This window comes from Cyanistes caeruleus, chromosome 8, assembly GCF_971803275.1.
Source record: "Cyanistes caeruleus chromosome 8, bCyaCae1.hap1.1, whole genome shotgun sequence".
Lineage (NCBI taxonomy): Eukaryota > Metazoa > Chordata > Aves > Passeriformes > Paridae > Cyanistes > Cyanistes caeruleus.
The window spans coordinates 35,255,328-35,281,637 of NC_141708.1; the positions used below are offsets into that span (position 1 = coordinate 35,255,328).

Consider the following 26,310-nt stretch of genomic DNA (forward strand, 5'->3'; position numbering starts at 1 on the left):
GCCCTGCCACAGGTCAGGAGGATGTGGGGCTAAGGAACCGACTCCCTGATTGGCAGCTGGGCACCTAAAACACGGGAGGATTTGTGTCTTATGGCAATGCAACACAGTCTCAGTGAGGACCTCTAAGCCCCGCTGCTGCTTTCCCAGCTTACCTATCACACAGCTGGCAACCCTGGGACGAGCCTACGTAGTGAGAACTGGCTCCATGAAATTCCATGAAAATGCCCAGGCAATTTTCTCTGCTCCTCATTGCTTTAACTAAATTAACAGCTTGAGCTAGGGATCTATTCAAGTCACTGGAGCAACAAGTGGGAAAGAGTGATTTTTTTTGGGATCAGGGCAAGGGGATATTGCTAGTGGAAGCAGACCTTCTCTTCCTGACTCTTTTCTTCCCACCAGCAATCATTTTGCTCCTACCTTCCCAAAGAATCGTGTAAAGATGGGCAGCAGGACTCAGGTCACCACATCTATCTGGTACCTGCCCACCAGCTGCTGGTGTTTTTTCCCCTCCAGTCCTGGCAATCCCTTCCCACCTCTGGTATCCTTGCCCTGCCTGAGCTGCTGGAGCACAGCAACTCCATGTTTCCCAAGCATCACGCAGGAAAGGCTGGAAAAGCTGGCTTGAAATGGCTCTCCGTGCTGCAGCTCTGGTTGATTTATTCCTAATGAGATCGGCTCAGGGACAGGCAGCAGCCAGCAGCACCCAGAGCAGGAGCTCTGCTTGCGCCAGAGTTCATGTTCATCTTGGAGAGGGGTTTGGGGAACAGGGTGTGTACCCCCTCCTGCTCCCACATTTCCATCCAAACAACCAGGAAGTACAACCAGGGAAAGCCCTTCCTAACTCCTGCCTCGGGGCGATGCTCTCAGGCAGAAGGAAGGACTGAAATCCTGAGGGAGAGGAGACACTCTGCTCCCTGTGCCATCCCACCCTGCTGCATCAGTGACTTTCAGCCCTCTTTCCCCCCTGCTCATCCACCAGGGACAAAGCAATAGGGAAGAAAGGAGAAACAGGAGATAAGAAACAACCTGTTGAGGATTTAAATTTTAAAAACCCAATAAAATAACCAGAGAAAGCTTCCACATACCAACTGCTGTCTCTAAAATTATTTTAACACAATTCTTTAGCCTAAGGGTCTGCCATTTTTTAAAAAAATCCGTTTTCCTTCTAATCTTCGTAGGAGTAAAAAAAAAAATCTTTTAAAATTCACTTTGCCTCTATACATTTGCTCCTTCCTCTTTTTCTCTGTTTCATCTTTTCCTGCATCATTTACCTTACTATGACTTCTTCTCCCTTCTTTCTCCTCCGTTGTACAAGAAATCCCTCTTCCTTTCCACTTCTCCTGAGCGGCTTTGTCTCCCCTGACTTTTTGAAAAGGTGCATCCAGGCCAGTGTTCTCTGCTCCCACCTTTCTGCCCCTTCCCTCTGGCTGCTTCCTGCACTGTAAATTGTCTTTTACACCTCTCTCACGTCTCTTACACCTTTCCCACATCCCGCCTTTGCTGTCTTCCATGTACGGCTGACTTGGAGCCACTGGGATCAAGGTGAGCCCATCCATGCATCCAAGCTCTGCCCAGCTCCTTCCCTTCCCCACCCTGCACACCACAGGACACCTAAAATCTATTGATCACCCTCCTGGGCTTAAGGCTGGCATGGGAGGTAGCGGGAAGCAGGAGGCATTTTGGATGAAGGAAGATTTATGACTCACACGGGCAGCTGTTGGCACGGGGAGGCGGAGGGGAGAGTGGTGAAGAAAAGCACTTTATTTTCCCAAAGTCTCGCTCCTAACACTGTGAAATTGGGTTTGGCCTTCCCCCCCAGCTCGGGCCTGAGCAGCATCCGCCACCCTGCTCCTCTGCATCCCGATGCCTGGCGGGTTCCGACTGGGAATGCCAGCGCCGGAGGTGTGTTAATGGGTTTGATCTCCCCAGCGCTGCTGCTGGCCAAGGCAGCGCTAAATACAGGCAGCTGAAGCACAGGGGAAATTAAGCACGTTGCCCAAATCACATCGTATTTTCCCAGTCTTCCCGCTATCACTTCCTCCTTGCTCCAGGAACGCGGTGAGGGCCAAGGTTTTAGCAGAGCAGGCACCTGGATGGGATTCCAGCCTCGCACACCAAAGCTGCCATTGAAAATAGGGGTGCTGAAACAGCTCTGAGGCAAGAACCTTGCCAAATTTAGCATCCAGCAGCCTGAATCCACAAGAGGATGAAAAGTCTTGATGAGATTGAATAAGCAGGGATACCTCACATCTCTTGACACGCTGTTCTAAATAGTAAAGGATTTAATTGGCACAGAGATTTAAAGAGGAAGCCTGTACATTTCCCTGATTGTGTGAGCAGCCTGGCTCCTTGGTAGATCATCCCCCACCTATTAATTCCTTCACTTCCAGACCCACAGATGTCATTCTAACACCCAGGCAAACCAACAAGTCAGATGAAACCAGAGCACGCCATTCATTGTCCATGTCCCCTCTGAACTGGAGACAGCACCAGGGTGCCCAGGGAACGCGGACACACCCAGATTCCCAGCTCCAGCAGGGAGCAACACCCAGCTCAGCCGTCACAGAGGATGGAGAGCCACATCTGTCTGAGCAAAGGTGGCTTTTCCCCAGCTTTACCTCTCGGTCCAGGGGCTGGCGGAGCCACACGACACCGGTGACACTCTCCACGGCAAAGAACCGACTGGCCTCCTCCCCGACCACCCCGAAGACCAGCGGGTCATTGTCCAGGTCCCGGGCCAGCAGCTGAGTCACTGAGGAACCTGGGAGGCACAGAGAGAGGAAAGAAATCCTGAGCAAAATGAGGCAGAGAAGAGGAACTCCTGAAAACGTCCAGCTTGTCGGAGAACGGAGGTCTGAGGAAGACCTGGGATCACACCCACGGTGCTCCAGTGCCTCAAGGGGAGTCAGGCTGTGCCTGGTCCGGCTGTTCTGTCTGGCACAGGTGGACTGAACCACAGATCCTCTCCTTCCTTGCCTTTATCAAAAGAGAAAGTCAGCCTGGCTCAGCCCCGGTGCTGCCTGCCTGTCGTCCCACCCGGCTGCTCCCCGTGCCTTCCCCAGCAGGAACGGGGAGGAAACAGGAGGAAAAAAAGCTGCTGGATGGAGATAAGGATGGGAGATTCCCTAGGCTGCCTGGCCTTGAGGAGGGGGGGATAAGGATCAGATAGCTACATGGATTGGAGGATGGGGAGGGACAGTCTGTGTGAGCCACCTTTGGCAGCACCAGAGCAACTCCATGCCCCCAGATCTCCTGGCCAAGGAGAGCAGATGCCCAGATTTCATCCCTCTGGGAAGGTGAGGGGAGCTCCAGCAGACCAGAAGGCAAAAGCAGCAGCACAGTTTGGAGAGCAGAGCGAGCCGGGCAATTCCCAATCGATCGGTGTGACATCAATCACGGCGGAAATAATGGAAAAAGCCAATATGAGATTCCATTAATAAAGAATTAAACTATAGGAACATAATTAATGCCAGTCAACATGATTTTATGGAAAATAGAGCTTGTCAAACAGACCTGATTTTATTCTTTGATGAGATTAAAACTTTGGCAGATAAGGAAGAAATAATAGACTTCCGTAAGGCGTTTGCCTTCTCCCTGTGTGACTTTGTGATTAAAAGTTTAGTGCCCTAGGACATCGGTGAAGCACATTTTGAGCGAGGACCCAGCTGGCCTTGTAGGTCTTAAGGCCACCAGCCTCACTGGGGAGACAACAGTGCCATGTAAAATTGCTGCTGGTACAAGCCTGGCTGACAGCGTGGGAGCACCCAGCAGCCAGGTGAAGCCCTTGGCAATTTGGGCTCTTTTGGGAAAAATTGATTATATTTCCCTGCTCCAGGCACCCTCAAAAGGCTGGAGGGCCACAGCTGCAGAGGAGAACACCCCAAAGCCAGCCCTGCTGGCAGGAACAGGGATCCAAGCGTGCAAGGAGCCATTCCACACCTTTCCTGGGAAATTCAGGAACTTTTAGGCTTCTAGGACTGAAAAAGCTGCTTCTGCCAAGGCTTGCAAAGCCACAAGCTGCTTGCCTGGCTGCATCACCTTCAGGACTGGATGCAAGAGGAAGCCACGAAATTTCAAGAGCTAGCAAAAATGCTTTTCCTTTTTAAAAAAAGGCTTTAAAAGCTTGAAGTGGCTCATCTATGACAAAGAAGAGTGAGATGACTCAGGCCATTTTGAGCACATCCACGGAGAGGACAAAATGTGATGTATTTTGATATATGTGAAATACTGAGCAACGAGCACAGCAAGACTCAGTGCCCAAACCTGGACAAATTCGTGTTTGCAGGAGGAATAGTGGTTGTTTTAAAAGGGGCAGCTAGAATTAATCAGTGGGAGGGGAAAGAAAACCCAACAACTTTCCTTCCACCAACAGGTGCAAGCAAATGACAGGTTACAAGCAGAGGCATTTTGAATAAAGACAAAAAGACAAGTGGCTTTATCCCAGCCTGTGATCAGAGCTCCTCTGCAATGTTCTCACCTCTTCAGAGCAGCCAAGCCCATGGATACAAAGTCCTGAGGCTTTCTCCAACCCTCTAGCCCTGATATAAAAGAAGGAGGCAGCTTGATTTTATGCTGGAGGATGTTCAAAGCCGTCCTTAGCAAAGGTTTCTTTGCCCCAAGGAGAAAAGAAGACACTCGGGGCAGGGAAAGCCAGTAGCTAGGACAAAATAAATCCAGGATCACGCCTCTTTATTTTGCCTGGTTTAATAGGAGAACAGACCTCTACATCTTTACATCCCGCTCAAAAACCCCACATCAACTGCATTTCCCTCCAGAGCAGCAAATACTTCAAACTCCAAAAAGTCTTGGTTGCATCTTTGGAAGGGAAAGGATCTTAAAATTCCTGCTGAACAGGAAAACCACGTGCCACCCAGCTTTAATCATATTGGTGGTTTGTGTGTTGCAAACCCAGTTGTAGCAATAAATAAATAATGATAAATGATAATGAAAAATGAACATTTAGGGTTTAACTCTTCTCTCTTTGCACTGCAACTACCTCCAACTGCCAGGGAATTGAGTTCCTAAGTTCAGGACAACCTGGAGCAGGAGGCAAAGCATTTCTGGGCAGGGCACATCAATTACACCCCCATGCCTTGCTCCTGTCAGCCTTTGGAGTAGGATCTGTGGAAAACAGCACTCTGAGCTCTACCACCCTCTGCTCTGAAAAGAGCAAAACCAAGGAGAGGTTCCTTCTCTGTGCTTTGATTTGTCAGAAACAAGAAACTTAGAGCTTAGACAGGGACAGCTCAGAAGCAGGGAGAGCAGAGAAAAATTCCATCTTAAATAATAATTCCATCTTAAATAATAATTCCATCTTTCCCTTGTCTCCCAGTCAGGCAGTAATCACCATCCTACTTTCAGAGCACCTCGTTCAGGAAAAAAAATATAAAATAGTATTAAAAATGTATAAAATACAGATCAAAAATAACAAATTAAATAGAAGATAATAAGAAACACAGGCCTGAAATGAGAAACGAGACTTCATAATTGCTTGGCTCCAAGTTTTTTCCAAGTTTTACCCCAAGGGAATGCTAAGTTTAGGAGTGTGGTACCAAAGCTTCACCACTTTCATCACCACGACAGAAATTTGTTCAAGCTACCTCCCACTGATTTCTTCAGCACTGATTTATTGTATTCACTGATTTTGTCCTTATTTATTGATTTTTTTTTTCCCCCCATCATCAGGAAGCAGAGGGTCCTGCCTGGCATGCAGAGGCAGAGCTGCAGCACATCTGTCAGGAGCCCCTCTCAGGGTGTTCACAAACACCTTCCATCCCTCCCCAGGGTCGTGCTGGAGATGCTGCTCAAGCCTCCTCGAGCCCGAGCACCGACCTGGCCCCAGCAAGGGCTGAGGGAACAGGGACAAATTATCTTTCTGCAGTACAAAGTTATAGGCTCCATTTGTTTCCTCTCAGGAATCAGACAGGGCAGTTAAGTGTCTTGATTCCACCAGATAATCAGAATTTATCTTGTCTCCCTTTGCCTCCTTTCTCTCAATCACAGCTACTTCTCCCTCTTTCTCACACATACACAGATTTTCTTCTTTCTCAAAGTCCTGAACTTTGATTGACCTCAGGAGCTTTTTTTTTTTTTCTGTTGTTTTTTCCCTGATCCAATTTTACAATTTTTTTTTAGGTTTGGCTGTTTTAGGGGGGGTACTTTTGCATCCCATTGAGGAGCCCTTGTCTCATCACCTCGCTTGTCGCTGCAAACTTCTGCTTTTTCCTTGCCCTTCCACTTTGCTGAGGAGGAAAGTGGGAAAAGGGGTTGCACCCCACTGATTCATCTCCATTGGTTTTGCTCTCAAGAGGAGGATGGAAAAGGAATGAAAACCACAAACTCAGTCTCTGGGAGGATCCTAAAGCTCCTGGAAGGTTTTGGAAAGTGCAGAGCATCAGGGCCAGGGAAGGAGCCCCATGCTGATCCAGGCCAGCAGGAGTGTGCTGGGGTGGGATGGAGGGCACAGAAGGGGCAGCTTTCTAATTAATTGCCTAATAATCTTCTCTTTTAAGAGGTCTGATTCATACCCATGTGGAGTTAATAGGAATTTCTGCAATGGCTTTTGGGCTCAAGCCTTGAGGCGTCAGCTATGCTTTAACATAAAAAGCATTTTAATCCTGATTTTAACAACCAGTGCCAGAGTTTCTCCTCGGCTCTCTGTCCTCACAGGCCTCTCCAATTAGCCCAGATCATCATATCAGACTGGCCCCTGACGTGCTCAGAGGTGGGATTTGATGGATTTGATCTTGAAATTCCAGCCCTGTTCTTCTCATTTGTCACCTGCTCCCTTTTCTTTGCCTCTAATTCATTTTCTCTTTCACCTCTCAGAAAAAAAAAATAATAAATAAAAATATAAATAAAAAGGAGGAATTGAAAGCCCTTCTGTGGATGTTTTCCCAAAGATTTTGAAAAGGAAAGATGAAGTGCCAATATTTCTGTGCTGCTCAGCAATCTCTGAGCAATGAGAAGGAAAGAAAAGGATGGTGACTCCCTGGACAAGGAAGTAAAGTAAAATCTACTTTCAAGTCTACTTCCTAAAATCTACTTTCAGGAGGCCACAGGAAGCAGAAGCTGCTCCCATGTTTGGACCGAGGCTTCATCAGTTTCCTGGAGGGGACAAACCCAGGGCTGGGGACGGAGTGAGCACAGCAAACAGTGCCAGCGTGGGAGGGCAACCAAAGCACAGCAGGGCTCAGGACACCTCTTGCAGGCACCAGGGTCACTCCAGCTCCATTCCTGTGCTCCCTGGGTGAACCATAACAGCAAATCTCCTGCCACACAACCATGCTGAGCTTTTTAAACCCTTGCCAACATCACCCAGCTGTGCCCAGGGGCACCTAAAGGCAAATCCCAGCTCCGTGGGCGAGGCCCTCATCCCAAGCCTCTCTCCCAAAGCAGCTCATTCCATCAGCACAACCTCCACAGACACTCCTTGACCTCCTTCTCCACCACCTGAGCCAAAACTTTCCAGAAGGACTTGGCCAGGGAAGTTTCCACTCCTAAAAATTCAACCGAGCTCAACGTTACACGTTTCTCTTCCCAGGGGAGCATCAGCTCCTCCACCAAGGCTGCCTCCACTCCAATTTCTGCATTGCAGAGCGAGCCAAAAAGGGCAGGGAGACACCAGCACCTTTTAAAAAAAGGCTCTAGCAATAAATAAATAAATGAGAAAAGAACAATTTTCTGCCATCAAAAAAAAAAAAAAAGGATTTTTTTGCCAATGGTGTGAGGAAAAAGCCTTGGACCAGCTGGTCCAGGAGCCACAAGCTGCTGTCATGTATGGGAGGGAAAGGAGCCAAACACAGAGGTGACAGCAAAGAGGGAAAACAAATCTGTGCAGTCAAAACCATTTCTGAGGGAGTTTGTCAAGCTGGGAAGCGAAAAGCACAGCAGAAGAGTTTCTCCTGGTTCCTCAGATGCTCCGAGACAGAGCCTGTGATTTCTCTGCTGTGTCTGGTTATTTGAGCGGGGAGTCAGTGTGCAGGCAGGATCCGTAAGCAGAGCTGACAGCCAGTGGGTAAACCTCAGAGAGGGGCCCTGCTTGCCTTCCAACCCCCCAGCTCTCAGAAGGGTGTAAAAGGGTATTTAAAGCCATTTAAAACTGTTTTAAAGCAATTTTAAGCTGTTTAGGACAGAGAGAGTAGCAGCAAGGAAGTGTTCCCCTTTACAGAGGGATGTCCTGGTTTGCTCAGAACCGAGCACTTTGGTTAACTACAACAACAAACAAGGAGAGGAAAAATGCATCAAAAATATCAATGGCACACTGAAATTTCTCAGCATTATCATTCAAACAAACAGAACTCCTGAGGCTCCCCCAGCAGATGCTGTGCATGCAGTCCCTGGCTGCTGGCCCACACCCAGGCAGAGAAGTGGCATCCTCCCCATTAAAGTCAACACCAACATTTGACAAGGGTAAGACAGAGTAATTGCCATCCATCAGCCTTTATCAGGGCTTAAAGCAGCACAGGTATCACACTCCAAAGCTCTCCAAACCCACTTTTAGACACGTGGCTTTGTGCTGGTGCTGTGCCTCTGCAGTGCGTGGAGAAGCTGGGGGACCTGGGGCTGTTCAGCCTGGAGAAGCTTCAGGAAGGCTTTGGAGTCACTTCCAATGCCTGAAGAGGCTCCAAGAGAGCTGGAGAGCGACTTTGGGCAAGGGCATGGAGGTAAAGGACGGGGGGAATGGCTTCACACTGACAGAGGGCGATTTAGACAGGATATTGGGAAGGAATTGCTGGCTGGGAAGGTGGGCAGGCCCTGGCACAGGGTGCCCAGAGCAGCTGTGGCTGCCCCTGGATCCCTGGAAGTGCCCAAGGCCAGGCTGGACTGTGGGGCTTGGAGCAACCTGGGATGGTGGAAAGTGTCACTGCCCACGGCAGGGGGTTGGAACTGGATGATCATTAAGGTCTCTTCCATCCCAAATTATTCCAGGTTTCCATGGATGGAGATGACATCCTTTCCTCACTCACTGGCACCTCCTTGGGCTGGAGATGAGGGTTTTTTAAATCAAAACTCTCCAACCAGGCTGGGGTATTGCTGCCAAAATCACTTAAACACCTTAGCATTGCTGTGGTATCTCCAAACCTGTTTGGAAAAAACGGGGAATTAAAAAATGCTCATCCCTGGGCAATCCACGGAACAGCGGCGCTCCAGGTGTTTTCTCCCTGCCTGTTCCAGCCAGGATCCAGCAATTCCTGCCTTCCCTTCACTAGAAAACCCACAGGCCTTCCCTGGGACCATGGAGAACATGGAGGGTCTTCAAAAACTGAAAGGGCTTTTGTTTCCTTTTGTCTGGGAAGGAATAGGCTGCTCCAGCGTGAAAGAGGGAAGTAAATAAAATTGCATCAAATAAAACGCCAAAACACCCAGGAGACAGAATAAGAAAAGAAACATGTGTCAAAGGAGGGGTTTGGGGCTGTTAAGGTATTTCCAGTGAAAAAAGGGTTCCAGCACTTAAAAAAAAACAACTTAGAAATAATTTCCACTCCAAACTGCCTGGGTGCCTCATAATTACCAAGAATGATCACAGACCCATTCATTTGATCCTAAAATTAATACATCATGTTCAGAACGATATAGCATTAATTTATCACAAGATTTATGAAACTTGTACTTTTTTTCTAATGAGTTTTATGCAAATTCTTCTTCATCCATTGTTTGCACCCTTTGGAAAAAAAAAATATATATATATATATATATATATATATATATATAAAAGTTCCCTCGCAGAAGCTGCTCTGTCAAAGAGTCTCATTCACTTTTATTGATTTCTGTCCTTCTCATCCCCACAACAGGAGGGGAAAGGAGAGGAACTGTCTCCAGTCTGGATGTGATTCTGTTCCCAAGGAACGAGCCACGAGCTCTGCAGGTGAACCAACCATTCAAGGCACTAATTTTAAAGGAAATTAACTGGTGGTTCACTCACACCTTTGTCTGAGAAGGGTCAGAGAACAAGAAGAGCAGCAGGGAATTGGGAAATTAAAGTATTTAGACTCCCCAGAGTGGAAAGTCCGTGTTTGGTAAATTTGGAGGATAAATACGAAAGGTGGGAGGGAAGCATTTTCACTGAGCATCATGGGGTCATAAAGGGGGAAATCCCATTAAATTGATTTAATTTTTTATGACAGAGCTGTAAAAGTTCATGAACTCAGGAAAACCACTTGGTCTAGCACCTTACAAATCCTGAATTTTCCCAAAGACCAGGGCAATCCTTAGGAGCACAGCCAAGGTGGTACAAAACAGGCAGGACCATGTCCAAGCCAAGCGCGGCAGGAATACACATTTCACTCCTGAGCCAGCTGGAAACCAGACTGTGATCTTCATCAGTACCCACACACCTCCCAGGAGGCTGGGGAAGGGGGATTCTGGAAAAACCCTAAATATCAGGTGCAGCCTCGCTCCTCGGAGCTGCCCTCGTGGGACTGTGAACAGCTATTTGTGAGTCACGTAGAGGGGTGGTGGGAGGCAGGGTGAAGCGGAAGAGAGAAGGAAAACATAAGATCTGGGGTTAGCAGATTTTATTTTATTTTATTTTATTTTGCCCAGCATCACCTGGGGGCTGTTAAAACTGGCCTGGAAAATTGGTTAGCAAACCAATCCTGGCACAGCCCCAGCAGAGCTGGCTGCATGAGACCCAAATCCCAGCTCTGGCAGCTCTGGGAGAAGAGGTGCTCCACACCTCTGAAGGGAAAATCCATTCCCTCAGCACAGCCAAGACTTCCATGGGTGCTGCTCCCATCTCCAAAAAACCCCAAAACTCAGTGCACCCTCCCCACTGACTCCTCCAGGAAAGCCTGGCTAATGCAGCCTTGATTAACACATCTGACACAAAGTTTAAACCCTAAATTCACGGAATATCCTTTTCTAATTAACTTTTGAAATCAGAGACAGCCCAGAAAGAACAAGGAGTATTTCCTTTGTTCCTTCCTGCCTTCTACCCACCTCCCTCCGAAATGTTCATTTTTTAAACCAACTTAGATCAAAGGAAACCCTCTCACAGGTCTCAGCTTGGGAAAACAGGGGCACACACCCTCTGCCATCTCCCAGAGCAGAGACCAGAAGATGCAGCTGACCCACAGCCCTCGAGCTCAGTGCTTCTCTTCAGCCCTATCTCACTTTCTAGAAAAAACACCAGGACAAACAGGAGAAGAGCAGAACCCCAGAAATCGATTTAATGAGGTGCCTTGCTGCTTGGTGTAAATAAATGATTTATGAGTAAGGTGACACGTGCGGTGTTTTGCATTTTAGCCAGGCAAGGTAACGTAGCTTCGTGTTAATTAGAAAAGAGGAGCTGCTCTGCAATTAATATGAGGTCGGAGATAAAGCTCGTTGGGTTGCAGTGCCCACAGAGCAGGTCTCCCAGGACTGCAGGACACCTCTGGGGTGTCAGACACCCCCAGAACTGTAAGGCAGGGACATCAGCAATGCTAATGGAGAAGTCACAGGATGCTGTGGGTTCCTAGGGACTTCTGAAGGCCTTCTCATCCAAACCTCCTGCCATGGGCAGGGATGTCTTCAGCTAGTCCAGGTTCCTCAGAGCCTTCTCCAACCTGGCCTAGGGATGAAGCACCACAATGAGGTGTCCTGCCACACTCACTGTAAAAAAGTCCTTGCTTACACTTAGTCTAAATCAACTCTCCTTTAGCTTAAAGCCATTATTATCCCTTCTCCCACTGCTGAACTGCTTCCTCCACCAGCAGCCCTGTCAAGCTGAGGAGCTGATCAATGTGAATGGGGGGAAGAGGGAGGGGAAAAAAAAGCCAACAACAAAACAAACCCCGTCAGCAAATTGCACGGGATTCATTCACGTCTTGTTTGAAATCTCATCTGCGCCTCACAAAAGCTGAACCATCCCCGAGGCTCTCAGTCTCACAGGGAATACAAACCCTTTTTCGTGCTACAGCTTTTGCCCAGCTGCTCTGCTCTCTGAATGGTTCGGGGGAACAAAAATACAGCCGTCCTCAGCCCAAATACCACAGGGTGTTTTGCTCCAAAGCGGGATTTGGAAGGAACATCCAAGTCCCAGAGGCACAGGAGATGGTACCAGCGGCCAGGTTTTTGTCTGCGGATCTCAGATCCATGGGCAAACTGGCCTTGGACTGTCACCGTAACTCTCTGAGGTTTCAAAGCGTGCGCTGGGTGATGAATTCTGCCTCGTTATAATGAAGATGCAGTGAAATCACTTCCTGATTTATCTCTCCGGAGTTGAGGTAGTGCCTCCTGATCTCCAAGATACGGCTGCAGTCAAAGCAGGACTTGAGCAACGGGGCAGGAATTAGAAATCCGAGGCAGCCGGTTTTGGAAAGGTTACATTTCCTGCTCTTCTTGCTCCTTGGATCATGGAGTTGTGGCAGGATTTGAGTTGCAAGGGACCTTCAAGGCCACTTTGTTCCACCTTCCACTACCCCAAGTTGCTCCAAGCCCTGTCCAACCCAGCCTTGGAAACTCCCAGGGATGGGACAGCCACAAGGAAGGCAACAAAACCTTTGAGAGAACCAAAAGGAACAACCAGGGGCTTGGAAGTCTGTCCTCAAAGGTGACAGGCTGAGAAACACACGCAGCCCATCATCCCAGCTCCTCCAGGCACCACCCAGCTCCTCAGGGCTGGCGACGGCCGTCACAACTCGGACGGAGCGTTTCCTCCCGTGCCTCCCTCTTTGTCCCTCTGAAACTCCAAAGAGGAGGTGGGGGGGAAACTTGGCAGGTGGTGCCTGGGTGTGTGAGGTGGGAGCTTATCTGCAGCCCTGCAGTAAATTGCTTGCTGATAAACGAGGCTGTTTAGGAGCCAGTGGTGCCAGTGCCGCGGTTATTAATGATGCCAACGTGGAGAGATATTTAAGAGCGGCCCCAGGTCCCATTGTCCCCTCACCTGTGAGTAATGGGACACTTCAGCTACGGGGCTCCACATCCAGCTTGGCCTGTTTAACCACAGAATCAAAACAAGGCCCAGGGAAACGGATGGAGAGCGCTGGACCAATGGCTCCAGTGTGCTGGAAAAGCCAAGCTCCTCCGGGAGAAGTTGGGCAAAGCTCCAGCATTTAGATGGAATTAAACCGAGCCCAGCCACCGAGGCTCTTCCACTCATCCCTGAGAGCTCCCACCAGCCACACACAGCCCCTTGTTCTCCCAACTCCCTGGGGTTTGTTCTCCCAAAACCAGGGAGAAGCCAAGCCACAACAGCCTCGACCACGAGCAGCAGCGCTCCAGCTGTACTCGCAACACGTGGCACACCCTGGATATCTGCTGGAGCCCAGGAGCCTTTCACAGCACCATCGCCTCACTTTGGACGTCACAGCTGCCTAAACGTGGCCAAGAGGACAATGAGAGAGAAATAAAGAGGCTGTTTATTGCAAGAGGAAACCTTGGAACAGAGCTCCACAGTGGCTGGTGGGAGAGCAAGGCAGAGCACACAGCTGTAAACTTGTTTCTGAGTTAATATACCCACGAGTGTTTTTCTTTTCCTATGAAAGCACACTCTTCTGCAAACAAACATCTGGAGAGCTCTGTTACAGCTGGACCATTATCCCCAGTGGCTGGAGCATTCAATTAATTTAGCCTTTCTCATTTGTGAGTTGTCTGCAAGGAGATACTTGGGTTTGCAGGAATTTATTTGTTATTTGAATATATCCGGTGAATGGTTTATTAAAAACATATTTCAGGCAAAGGATTTCTCGCTAATTGCTCCTACAAGTGTCGCTCTGAGTGCTGGCAACTGGCAGCTCACCCCACATAAATGGTCACTGTGGCCAGGTGGGAATGCCTTTGCATTTTGATGGAATGCAATCTACCTCTGGAAAGAGCTTTCCGAGGGTTTGTGGAGGCACCTGCACAAAAAACATCCTCACGCAAACACACAGCATCCAGCCTCCAAAAATCTTCCCAAATAAAAGCACAGAACAGCTCTTCCAGTGCTGTAACAGAGATGGACAAAGACACTTGTTTCTCTGTGTAGCTGAACCTTTATTGTACACAGTTTATTTTTTATATGGTATTAGAAGGCACTGTGCTTGAATTCAGTAGGTTAGCAAATTATCAAAGCTCAGTTGATTTGTTGGTAATGGTTAGTGTATGTGTTCATTAAACTTTTTTCTTTTTAGATATGTTTACTTTTTTTTTTCCCATGGATTCTCACAGGATAGACTTCATTTCTATAGGTGCAAACTGTTTTCTCACAAGAATAGATTGTTCTGCAAGCTGATTTTTATTCTTATGATTCTTTTCTCAGGGGAACTTCTCAGGCTAGTTGCTACCTTAGCTGAAATACCAAGGTCTGATTTAACAAGGCTTTTCTTTTATATGGTTCTACTTATAGGTAACAGCCCAGAAGTTGTCACAAAGAGAAGAAGAGCAGGGTTGGACACCAGAATTAATAAATTTTAGGCAGAACAGCACCAAAAGCATCCCTCAATCACTTCCACAGCAGCTTACAAAAACCCTCGGGGCTCCTGGTTCAGGGTGCTACCTACCCAGGTGTCCTCTGCCTCAGGACTATGGGAAACACTGCAGGAATTTCATCACAGCAGCAAGAGAGAACAGGGTGAGAAGGGAACCAGTGAAGGGCTATTTCCAAGACTGATGCAATCCCTTGGGCATACAACGAGCCCAGGCTCCTCCTCGACTACAAATTGTAGGTTGTATGATAGCTGTGACACATCTGAAATCACAAATCCTCCTACAGGAGCAGTTCTCATCTTCTGCTAGACAGGACAAGGGGAAATGGCTTTAAACTGCCAGAGGGCAGGGCTAGATGGGATATTGGGAAGAAATTCTTCGTGTGAGGGTGGGCAGGCCCTGGCACAGGCTGCCCAGAGAAGCTGTGGCTGCCCCTGGGTCCCTGTAAGTGTCCAAGGCCAGGTTGGATGCGGCTTGGAGCAGCCTGAGATAGTGGATTCCTGGGTTGGAATGAGATGGTTTAATCCAAACCATTCCAGGATTGTACGATTCCCCTGGCCAAGGTGACCTGTGAGAGCCTGGCTGCTCTTTCTGCAGGCTGGGTCAGAGCTGCAAGGGGTGGCTGAGCCTACACACCCCTCACCGGGTGTCCAGAACAGCCAGCGCTCAAAAAAACCCCACTCAGTCACATGTGAAACCAAATAACATTTCAAAATCCAAACTGAACACAAAACTCCACACTAAATCCCAGCTGCTGGGTTGTTTGAAGGCAAAAAGAAAGCAATCACTGAGGTTTCACAGACTGTTCTAAAAGTGGAAATTTATGAAGAGGAAAGTGATCCAATAAGTCCCAGTTTTAGGCTTTTTTCTTTCAATTGCTCAGAGCAAAGACTTTCAGAGCTTCTCTGTCCCCCGAAGCCCTGATTGAGGGAGAAAGGGGTACTGACCACCAAATTCAGCATCTCCCTGCTCCTTGTACACACCAGAGATTCCTGTGTCACACATATCCATTTTTTTTCCAGTCCCTTTGGGGCAGCAGCCTCCAACTCCTGTGCAATCCCAGCCTCTTCAGAGCGCATTCACTAGAGCTGAATCTTTCCTGGGCTACTGGGCCATTTCTTGGATGAAGAAAACCCACCCTGCTCTTTCCACCTAAAACTGATAAAAGATTGAGTCCACATCAGCCACTTGGCCCCTTGGCTCTACTGAAGGACCTTACGGATCTCCAAAAATGATCCTTGGTGCATCGTGGCCGAGAGATAAGCCACCCCACAGCCCTGGGGATGCTGCCCCAGAGGCTGCCAATCCCCACAGCACAAGGGACAGCTAAAAACCTCAAAGGAAACCCCAAAATAAACTCAAACCCCCCAGTCCAACCACATCACAAGTGTTGCTTTTGTGAGCAGTGAGCTGCCGTTTGCAAGAAATGCACCTCTTTTTCCTCCTTCCCATTAAAAGAGAGCCATTCTTCTCCTTTTTTTTTGGTTGTCCTTTATTTTAGCCCTTGTCCTTGGCAGGATGCAGATACCCTGGCCTAGGTAACTCCCATAAATTCCTCAAATTTGGGCTGAGATTATATCTGTGGTTATTAAAGAGTGACAATAAACCTTATCAATCAAGAGCGAATGCAAAAGGAATAAGGGAAAGATTTTCCTGGGAGTGAAAGTGCAAGAAATTCATAACTGACTTAATAACCTGTACCAATAAGAGATACTCGTGATGAATCTGCTTTAAAACCAGTCTGACTCTTTCCATAAAAAAAAAAAAAAAAAAAAGAATAAAAGAGAGACCCTGGCCCTCCATCTCCTCACCCCAGTTATTCCTCATGCAAAACCTCTACTTCTCTTCCAACTCCACTTCTTGCCCCAAACACAACCCCTGGCTCCTCAGGTTTTGGGATGCCTGTGTGTGGCCTCAGATGAGGATGTTGTCCCATCTGTCCCTCGTGTCCCCTCACAGGCATGTCCACAGGCTCCCTGCAGCCTCCCAAATGACTGATGAGCCTGCACGTTGTTTTTGAGCAGCTCACGTGCCAGGCAGGATGACAGACCTTGGGAACCTGGGCATTAATCTGGAGATTTATAGCCAAATCTGTCACGCTTGGGGAAGATTTTTTCCCCCCAAGAACTCTGCCTGAAGGTCGCTTTTCCCTGGGCAATAAGCTCCAAGAAACTTTCTCAGCCACCTTGGCCCCCACCAAAGGGAAAGCAGGGGATGGGGAGGCCCACCAGATAACGTGCCCAGCCTCAGGGCACAGATTTCTCCTGTATATTAAATATACGTTATTATCTATGTTTATATATTCTCCTCTCCCCACTGAGGCTGATGACAGATAAAAGGAGCTGTTGAAGAACAAGAAGTCCAGACATTTGAGGGTGCAGTGAGCCTTGGAACAGGGGAAGGGAAAACACCTTCTGGGAGTTGCTGCGGGCTGGGTGGCGATTTGAGGCCAAGACATGAAGAAAAATAAAATAATCAAATACACCTGCCCAAACCAGGATCAGCCAGGCAGCTGGATAACAAAACTGGAGGCAAAGCCCACCAAGCACATGGATGAGAGCCAGGACCACAAGCAGTCCCCACCTGAACCTCACGGGATGCCCCAAAAGGATGCTCTGGGACGAGCTGGTTTCCAAGAGAGGCTCTTCTCTTTCCCGTGGGAGTTTCCCAGGACATGCCTAAAATCCAAGACCATTTCTCAAAGCCCCAGACACCCCAAGGAGGAGGGTGCCTGTTAGGAAAGATCCCCTGGACAAGGCAGGAGCTTGCCTGCCCTCCTACAAGGCGTCAGGACGGGCTGGCGGTGCGCGTGCCGCTCGCGGCTTTGCCGGCAGAACAGATCAATTCCGACAAGGAAAACTCCTGAGGTTTATAGTCAGGGCAACGCGAATGAAACCAGTGAATCATTTATTCAGTCAATTTTAGCCATCCCTAACAACAAGCTGTCTGACAGCAGACCACAAATTTCTCTGGTGTATTCTTATTTAAAGCGATAATCCCTGTGGATAATTCTTCGACTGCGGCTTGTTTGGAAAGCGCAGACTATACAGATGTTTCAGAGGGATGCAGTGTTCGCTGCGCCCTTTCTTCCCTCGTCTGAGCCATCAGATCAAGTTTGCAAGCCAAACAGGGGTAATTCCAAATCAGAAACCTTTCTCTTCACACTCCTGGCAACGTCCATGGAACACTCCTGCCCGCGACCATGTGCAGGAAGACGACCTGCTTACAAGAAATTACAAAATTCACTCCCCACAAACATTTGCAACACTTGGCCAGCTTGTCACAGAATCAAAGACGAGAGAAAGATTCCCTAGACATCCACAAGGCTGTGGATGGTGACAGACTCACTGCTTCACCATTTGGTTCTTTCCAGGCTGGCTTGTGTGGGTAAAAGGAATGGAAGGGAACAGGGAAAAAACACACAATAAAGGCTTTTGAAATTAAAAGAGTTTCAAGAGCAAACACTCCGCTCCGACTTCCCCTTCAGGGATAGCAGGCATCCTCTGTTCTTTTCCAAAGACTTCCCTTTCACATCCTTCCAAGCTCTTTTTCCCTCCCCTCGCTGGAGCAGCCAACACCTGCTGCACATCGCGTGTCCCCATCCAGCTCCTCCCCTGCCTTCCCAAAGCATTCCCATGCTCCAAGGAAGGCAGCAGAGGACCACACACACGTATTCCCATGTCCCTGCAGACAGAAGCCACCCAGGTGACAAACACATGTTGGGCCAGGAAGACAGGGGGAGCAGGGAGGAGGCAGATTTGCAGGCTCTGATCCCAGACGCCTGACCCCTTCCTCTCCCTCGTTATGGATGAGGCAAATTAGCTGTGACACTCATTAGCTGCAGCTCCTAATTAGTGAAAATTAATATTGGTTTTGATAGAAGCGTTGGCTGAAGCTCTCCCAGGCAAAGGCATTATTGACCTTGTTATCCTGTTTAATAGCAAGTTACATCACAAAAACTACTTTTCGTGGAGCCGACAGATTGTAGCTGCCTCCTGCCCTCCACAGCTCCCTTTCCCTTCCCCACCAGCTCCAAAGGACAGATCCAGCCCCTGCCAGAGCACCCTCAGCCCCACAGGCACCTGCACCCATGCCTGGCAGCATCCTAAGCCTCCCCATCCCTGTGTGCACCCCAAAATCCCAAGCCCCATCTGACTGATGGTTCCTCGTCCTCCATGTCCCATTCCAAACACCCGCTGTCCCAAGAAACTCCAGACTCACCAAAGGAATTGCTCACTACCACCTCTACTCACAGGAAAAATAAAGGGGAAGGGCTGCAGTGACCATTTAATATGGAAAGAAACAGGAGCAGCATTCCTTGACGCCTGGAATCCCCACCCTTGGAGCCTGGGAATCCCCACAGCCAGCAAACAAAAGGAAAATATTTGTTACCAAAGTTATGCCTAAAAACCCCACCACAGCACATTATTCACACATTAATAACAATAAAGGTGTCAGGCTGCCAGATAAGCAGTTAACCTCGTCCAGGGCACAATTAGGGATGCCATTATCCAGGCACCTGGGGCCATTTGCACACAGCAGCGGGTTTCATGGAAAACAGGGATAAGCCCTGCCTCGTCACCCCGCTCCAGCCAGGCCACCCCAAATTCTGACCTTGCATCCTGTTCAGAAGAGGCTGTGTGCAGATCCATGACAGAAAAAACTTCTTTTAAAGAGCATTCCTCCTCTCCTGGGAGCGGCATCCCTGTGAAAACTGTCCCTCTGCCCACCTGGATAATACCACTGGGTGTGGGATACACAAAGAGCAAACCCAGACCACCTACAGTATTTACTGGGTCCTGGGGTGAACTTCTGCTTCTGGGGGGAATATCACCACTGGTAAACAGGTTGTCCAACAGATTCCAGCTGATTTGATTGCAGGATGTCCACCGAGCACAGTAATTTTGGCTTTTGGGACGAACTAACCAGCAAGATAAAAAAGAAAATTACACACCCAACTTACAACCTGGAATGCAAAATCAAAAGCTCCTGGTTTAAAATCCATGGAGGCCTCTCCTTTCTCCTAGGAGACTCTTTTCCCACGTATACCTGCCAGAAATTGCCTGTGGAGCATCCCAGCACCAGTGAAACTCATTCTCCTGCCAGTGTTCTGTGAACTTCGGGGATGCTGCCAATTTTTATGGCTCCATGAGATCATCCTGTTGCAGTGTGATGAAACCAGCTTGGAATTTTTTTTTTTCCCCCCTCCCCAATACAGAGCCTTAATTTCTGACCCTTTCCCTCACCACACCAAAGCAGGTGGGGCACTGACTTCTGGCTGATGCTGCTGTCTGCAAGCCCTCGCTCTGCAGCTGATGGGAGCGCAGGCAATTCTTCCAAGGCAAAGGACAACTTGCAAATCCCAGGAGATGTTTTTCCCCCAGCCTTTATGGCCTTAGAAGAGCTGCTGGGAGAGGTGTGGAAAGCAGGGCAGTGCTTTCTGTGTGGTCCCCTCACTTCTTGCCTCACCAAACCCCACTACACATGGCTGCTCCTTCACAGGGAAACGCTGCTTTATCCGGCAGGATGTGTTTAATTTGATGCTGCTGTCATACGGGAAAAGGTGCATTTCCACACTCAGGGCTTTCCGCAGTGCTGTTTCTTATTTTACAGTCTTCTGCCACATCTTATTCCTTCCCCTCTATTTCCCAAAATCATTATTAACAACCATTAATCTCTGTCTGGGAGGATGCTCCTCGCTTCTCTCCATACCCCAAATTGTTCCTCTCCCTTGGACTTTACGTATTTCAAAGTCTCTTTTTTCCCCTCTCTCCTTCCTCTTTTCAAATTAACTGCTTGAAACCAAAAGAGCAGAGCAAGTAAAGCCACCACATCACTGTTTATGAAAGGATATTACATTCCACGGCACCGGCTCTCACCTCAAAGCGAACAATCAATTAGAAAGGAAAAATAAACCAGTTTCTCCAGTCTCAGGTACCAAATCATCCTCCTAATTGCTCACAGGCAGCAAGACAACCTCCGTGATACAACACCAGAGCAGGCACCTGACAAAGCCATGCAGATGAATGGAATAAAATTGAGTTACTAACCATTAAATGTCAAGCGTTTGAAATCTTTCCCCCTCGTGTACCCAGCAATATTAATAAATCTTTAAGAGAGGGAGCTCACGGAGCTTTCTCACTGCCCTGACCAGCGCTGCAAACGGAGCAGATGTTTTCACGGAGTTGTCCAACAACGCTTTCTTTCCCCCCACCTCCCCTCCCCAAGTGGCCACAGTTAATTCAAAAGCCATCAATGTACCCAAGCAGTCTGACAGGAGGAACCAATTTATTAACTCCCCCTGCCAATCAAGCACATTAAGCCATCCCAAAGGCAGGAGGGTGCATTAGCACACGCCGGCGATAAATCAGTTTAAAAGCCGGGAGACGGGGAGGGGATGGAGTCCTGCAGCAACACTGAGGCGACCCACGCTCCCCAAAACCACGGAAAACGTGAGAAAACAAGCTTCCCAAGAGCTGGCCCTGCCACCCTGGCAATCAAGAAAAGAAGCTGGACCTTCCTTAACTCTTTGTTGTTGTTGTTTTTTTCCCCTCGGCATTTTTTTGGGCTTATTTTACACCAGTAAGCCCCAACCATGGGTTGTGGCAGCAAATAGTTTGAATTTTCTTTTTCTTAAAGAAAAGGACTTCCACAGTGCCTTCCACAGGGTAGAAAGGGAGCTTGAAGATGTCTTGTTCCACCCCTGCCATGGGCAGGGACACCTTCCACTATCCCAGGTTGTTCCAAGCCCCATCCAACCTGGCCTGGGACACCTCCAGGGATCCAGGGGCAGATCCAGATTGCAGAGATCTCAGATGTGCCAACATTAGAAGCAGGAGGTAAAGGAGTTTGGGCTGGGGATTTTTCCTTCTCCTTTAAGCTCACACAACCCAAATACTGCTAAATTTCTGATCTGGCAAAACACACAAGCGTGTTCAGCACTGTTTGCAACCAGAGCTTTTTTTTTTTCTGATAGTGAAATCACAAGCTCACCTTCCCCACCAAAAATAAAATGATGGTTGTATGCAAATGCAAGTATTTCCCTCCAGCACAGGGGGAGGAATTACTACCCTTGGCTAATAATATTCCCTCAGGATATGAATACCTCCACAAGGATACACACATATATATATATGTCTCCTAACTTGAATTACACACATATCCATACCTACGTGCTTTTCCCACCTCCTGTGTTTTTTTTTTCTTTGTTAAGCCTGACTCACATGATTATCCCTGCTCTCTATCAGTTTGTCCACCCATGTTAATGCCTCCAATCAGCCTGGAAGGCCCAATTTACCTGAGCTGGGACAGTGCTGACATCCAAGCCCGGGCATTCCAGAGTAACAAGGGGCACAGCCAGCAAGAAGCCAGCCCGCAAATGAAGCTCCCACAGACAGCCCTGTACAGATAATTAATGCTGCAAAAGCCATCCCAGACATAAAAAAATCACCCCAGCCTTCATTACCAAACTCACACATCTTTCTCCCTCTCCCTGGAAGGGGCTTGGCCCCCGTGCCAGGGCTCAAAAGGTGGCGAGATCAAACCTCGGGATGGCTTGATGAGGCGTTTGCCAAGAGCAAGGTTACCCTGGCATGTTAATGAGTCCATATTGCAAATATACTTTCTTCCTTCTCCCTCTTCCCCTTCTTAAACACCAGCATTAATGTTACTGCCTATTAGCAAAGCAGATATGAAAGTTTAAGTGATTGATGAAGTGATTAATTTAATGACGCGGGGTTAAGGGTTTGGGTGGGAGTGGGGCTTTTTTTTTTTTAAAAGCTTAAGTTTCCTGATGTTGGGAATAACTAATTTTCTAGCCTTAAGTTTTCATTAAAGATGCTGTACTTTCTGCAGCTCAACAAGTAATTTGGACCTTCGAATGACAGAAAAAGGGCTTGAGTTGGGAGAGCTGAGATCCCCTTCTTAAGCTCTCCTCAAATATTGCTGTTCATTAGGGTTGCCAGCACGCCTAGAAACGAGGCTGCTCCTCTGAAGAGCACTCAAGAACCCTGAAAATTCAGTTGTAGGCAGCAAACAGCCATTGGGTGACAGATAAACGCTGAAGAGGAAAGGTGAGGCGGCCACAGCCTCCCTCTGTGAAGGAGAATCCCAGCCATGGCCACAAGGAAGCTTGGGGACAGGTTCAAAAACACGCAATCTCCATCACAGCCAGAGTCTGGATGAGTCCAGAGTCCATATTCCTCTGGAATTACCCTTCCTAAAAGGTCAAATCCATTCTGCCTGCTGCACACAGGCGTTTGCTTCCTGGGCAGCCACCCAGCAAGCAGACCAAGGAGTTTAGGGTCCTCTGGCGCTTGCCAACCCGCCTTATTTCTGTCAGACAAATGGAAAATGCAGCTCTGTGAGGTTTTTTACCACTATGAACCACAAGCTCCTGTGCCAGTGCCAACACACTTGGCCCCCCAGCTCTGTAAGCAGCCACCAAGTGCCACCATGCACTTGCCCCACTTGTTTCACCCCGTTTTCCCACCCAGCTGGGGATTCTTTACAAGCAGCAGCCTGGTTTCACCAGCAGTCAAAGCTTGTCAGAGACAATCCCCCAGCAGAGGGATGGGCAGCTGCCCTTGTCCTCTCACAGAATGGTTTGGGGAGGAAGGAACCCTCAAAACCATCCCTTTCCAACCCCCTCTCATGGCCAGGGACACCTTCCACTATCCTAGGCTGCTCCAAGGCCTGTCCAGCCTGTCCTTGGACACTCCCAGGGATCCAGGGGCATCGCCATGGTGACCCCTATAAATCCACCTCATCTTACAAGCCTACCTTCAGCTAGGCCTAAATGCTGGTCTAGCAGAAACCCAGCTTTGCAGGGTAGAAGGAGAACCCTTAACAAATAGATCTAAACACGTAGCATTGTTTCCTGATGGGGCACTAGCTTTTCTGTGGGGCGTTTTCGGAGCTGTGTCAGCAAACACACACAAACACAGGGATAATTTTCCCCACTAACAGCTCACCCGTGGCTGTGAGGAAGGCAGTGAGTCCTGGCTACAGCTCTTGCACTGCCCCATGCTCCCGATGTTCCTCCTACTGCCCTACTCCCAAAAGGCTTTAATTCCAAAATTTAAAACCATCCCGAACCTCACCTCCTCGTGGTTCGGGTTAACCAATTAGCAGCTCATTAACAGTGCACCTCGAGGGTACTTTCTGGTCTTGCCACCCTGACTTTTAACCCCGTGGCACACCGATGTTAGTTTATAATTCTCTCTTTAGCTTTAACACCTAATTTTGAGCGAGAGGGACACAAGAGCAGGTACATCCCCTTCTCCAGCAGCAGGCTCCTGCAGGTAAGGGGGTGTCTCCCACCCGGAGCCACCAAAGGGAAAAGGGTTTGGTGGCCATGCCGTGCTCAGGTGACCACAGTCCTCCATCCAAATCTGCCCCCAACAGATGGCCTCCAATCCTCCTGCATGGATATCCAAGCTCTGAAATGATTGAATCAGTCCAGAGGCATGCAGTGATCAGAGAGACAGCATTTTTAAATTTTTTTTGTCATTTTCCTTCCAGTGATGCATCCGGAGGAGCCCAGGCACCGCGGTGGCGCCCAGCAGATGCCAACAGCTGCGGGATCAAACAGGTTTAGCCCGTGCTCAATCCCACACTGATAACCATATCTTCAGCAGCAGCTTGAGTGGCCCAGCACCCACAGGGACCTCTCCTGGGTGCCAAAGCATCTCCCCCTGTCCAGGACCAGAGCACACCAGCAAAAGGCATCTCTGGAAGAGGTGAACACCTTGGAAAGGAGAGATACAGAGTGCGGAGGATGGAATCCTTCCCTGCCTGGAGAAGAAAAGCCCTCTGGCCTGGTCCTTGCCTAGGACAGAGAATTAAATCGAATCATCCACAAATATCAGAGGAGTGTGCTGCCTCAGATCCACGTGAGGAGTTACCACAGAGCACCCTGCCTGTGAAATACCACCTTCCTCTTTAGTTTTCTTGCGAAAAAATTCCATCCTAGCAGGCACGAGGCGTCACATGCCAACCTAAACCCTTTAATGGCCACCAGCCAGCAAAGTGCACCCTCACCAGTGGCACACCACTATCCCTGGCTCCTCTTAGGCTGCAGCAGAGAGCACAGCGAGAGCCACAGCTCCACGGGCAGTGCCTGCTGCAGCCCATTCTGGAGCAGCTCTCTTAAAGAGCAAGGTTCAGCTCTGCCTATTCAAATTTAGTGGAGAAATATCCCTGCTCACAGCGTTTGCCAGCTCAGCAAAAGCTGCACAGAGCAAAAAGAGGGCAGAGCAAGCCATGAAATTCCCTGTCAGCCATCCATCCATCCATCCGCCTTGCTCTCTGAGCACGGTGGACCCCGGGATGGAGAGCACAGCCCAGGCCTCCTGGGAGAGACACGGAGCCGGAGGGAAGGAAAAGCTGGCTCTGAGCAGCAAACTCAGCCCAGGTCACTGCTCCTGACCCTGGGACTTGCTGACTTGGGGGTTCTCCTTGGCCCTGTGCTGTCCCAGGGTAATAGGTGGGAGGAGGTGCTGAGGCAGCCAAATTTTGGGGAGCTGTGGCTGAGCGGCTCACCAGTCACAGCAGGCTGGTGGGTGGAGAGCCGAGAGCCTCAGCTGTAGACATTCCTACCTGGGAATAAGTAATGGAATCAAACAGCAGGCAGCCTTGGCAGAGGTCCTGCGGGAGCCCAGCCTCCCCACCTGCCAGCAGGTGCTGTCACCAGCTCCCCCAGCACATCCTCATGCTGGCATTTCCCAGGGAATGGGCATCCCAGCGTGGATTTCCCTGTGCCGTGCACTGCTCAGCCTCAGCAGGCTTCACAAGGGACACCAGCCCTTCATGGAATCATGGAATGGTTTGGAAGGGACTTTAAAGGTCGTCTTGGTACAAGCCCCTGCCGTATGCAGGGGCACCGCCCAGCAAGTGCTCACAGCCCCCCTGCAACCTGACCTAAGATCCCTCTGCTGGTTTTAAGCAAGAATTACCTGATGGGGATGATGACACATCATCCCCACCTGGGTGACCATGTCCCTGACACGACACGGCCTGAGGGCAAGGCCAAGTGCATGTTATCACCTCAAGTGCAGTGGATGAAGTGTTTCCCACTCTTTTAAGACAACATTATTCCAGTGACGCTAAAATGTTATCGCTAGGATGAAGGGGAAGTGGAATTACACTCGTCTGAATGGCCTCTTTTGTCACGCATTTTGCGAGGCGTTGAGGCATGAAAGCTTTCAGAGAAACCTGGGTGAATCCAAGCTGGGTGGTTATAAGGCTACTTACAGACCTGACATGATGGATCATCTTCATTTTCCCATCCCTGTCCCGCTCACAGCAAATCCATTTGCTGGGCAATTAGACTCCAGTCATTGCATTATGCTAAGAGGACGCTCCTTTGGCAGTGGCAGGGACCCCGACCAAGAGGAGCCTGGAGTGCTGCCTGCCCATTCCCAGCTGCTGGGACCATCCAGGGCTGCAGTGACCCCCATGGCAGCAACACCACCTTCCCAGCTCACCTGGAACCCGCAGCACACAGCCCTCCAAGAGGTCTGGGATTGAGCAAAGCGGCCCTCGGAATGATTTTGCTTAAGGCAAACAGCAGCAGGATAGAGATGGGACAGTCCTGCTCCTGCACCTTCTTCTCCAAAGGGGCATTATATCCAGTCAGAACTCCCATTTTTCCAAGTAAAACTCAGGGTGATGCAGCTGCTGGCGGCTGGCACAAGCTCTCCTGTGGGCCCTGTCTTGCCCATGCCACCACAGCCCAACCAATCACCATCCCTCTCCTCCTCATCCTCCTCTCCAAGGCATCTCCCGCCTTTCTCCTACGATTCCCTCCCCAGCGCCTTCCCGGAGCTCCCGTCTCTGCACGTGTGTGTGTGTGTGTGTGTGTGTGTGTGTGCGCGCTTCCATTACTTCTGGGTGGAATAACTGACTACAGGGTCAGTC

The 26,310-nt window shown here is 49.1% G+C and overlaps 1 protein-coding gene across 2 annotated transcripts in view; it reads right to left on the reverse strand.

Annotated features, from left to right (window-relative positions):
* The window catches only part of CDH23 (cadherin related 23), a 180,162-nt gene that overhangs the window by 136,395 nt on the left and 17,457 nt on the right, over positions 1–26,310 (reverse strand). For both annotated transcript variants that reach the window (XM_086901349.1, XM_086901350.1), the window contains one exon: positions 2,619–2,761. In XM_086901349.1, the coding sequence (XP_086757475.1) occupies positions 2,619–2,761 (143 nt within the window). The remainder of the gene's footprint in view (positions 1–2,618; positions 2,762–26,310) is intronic.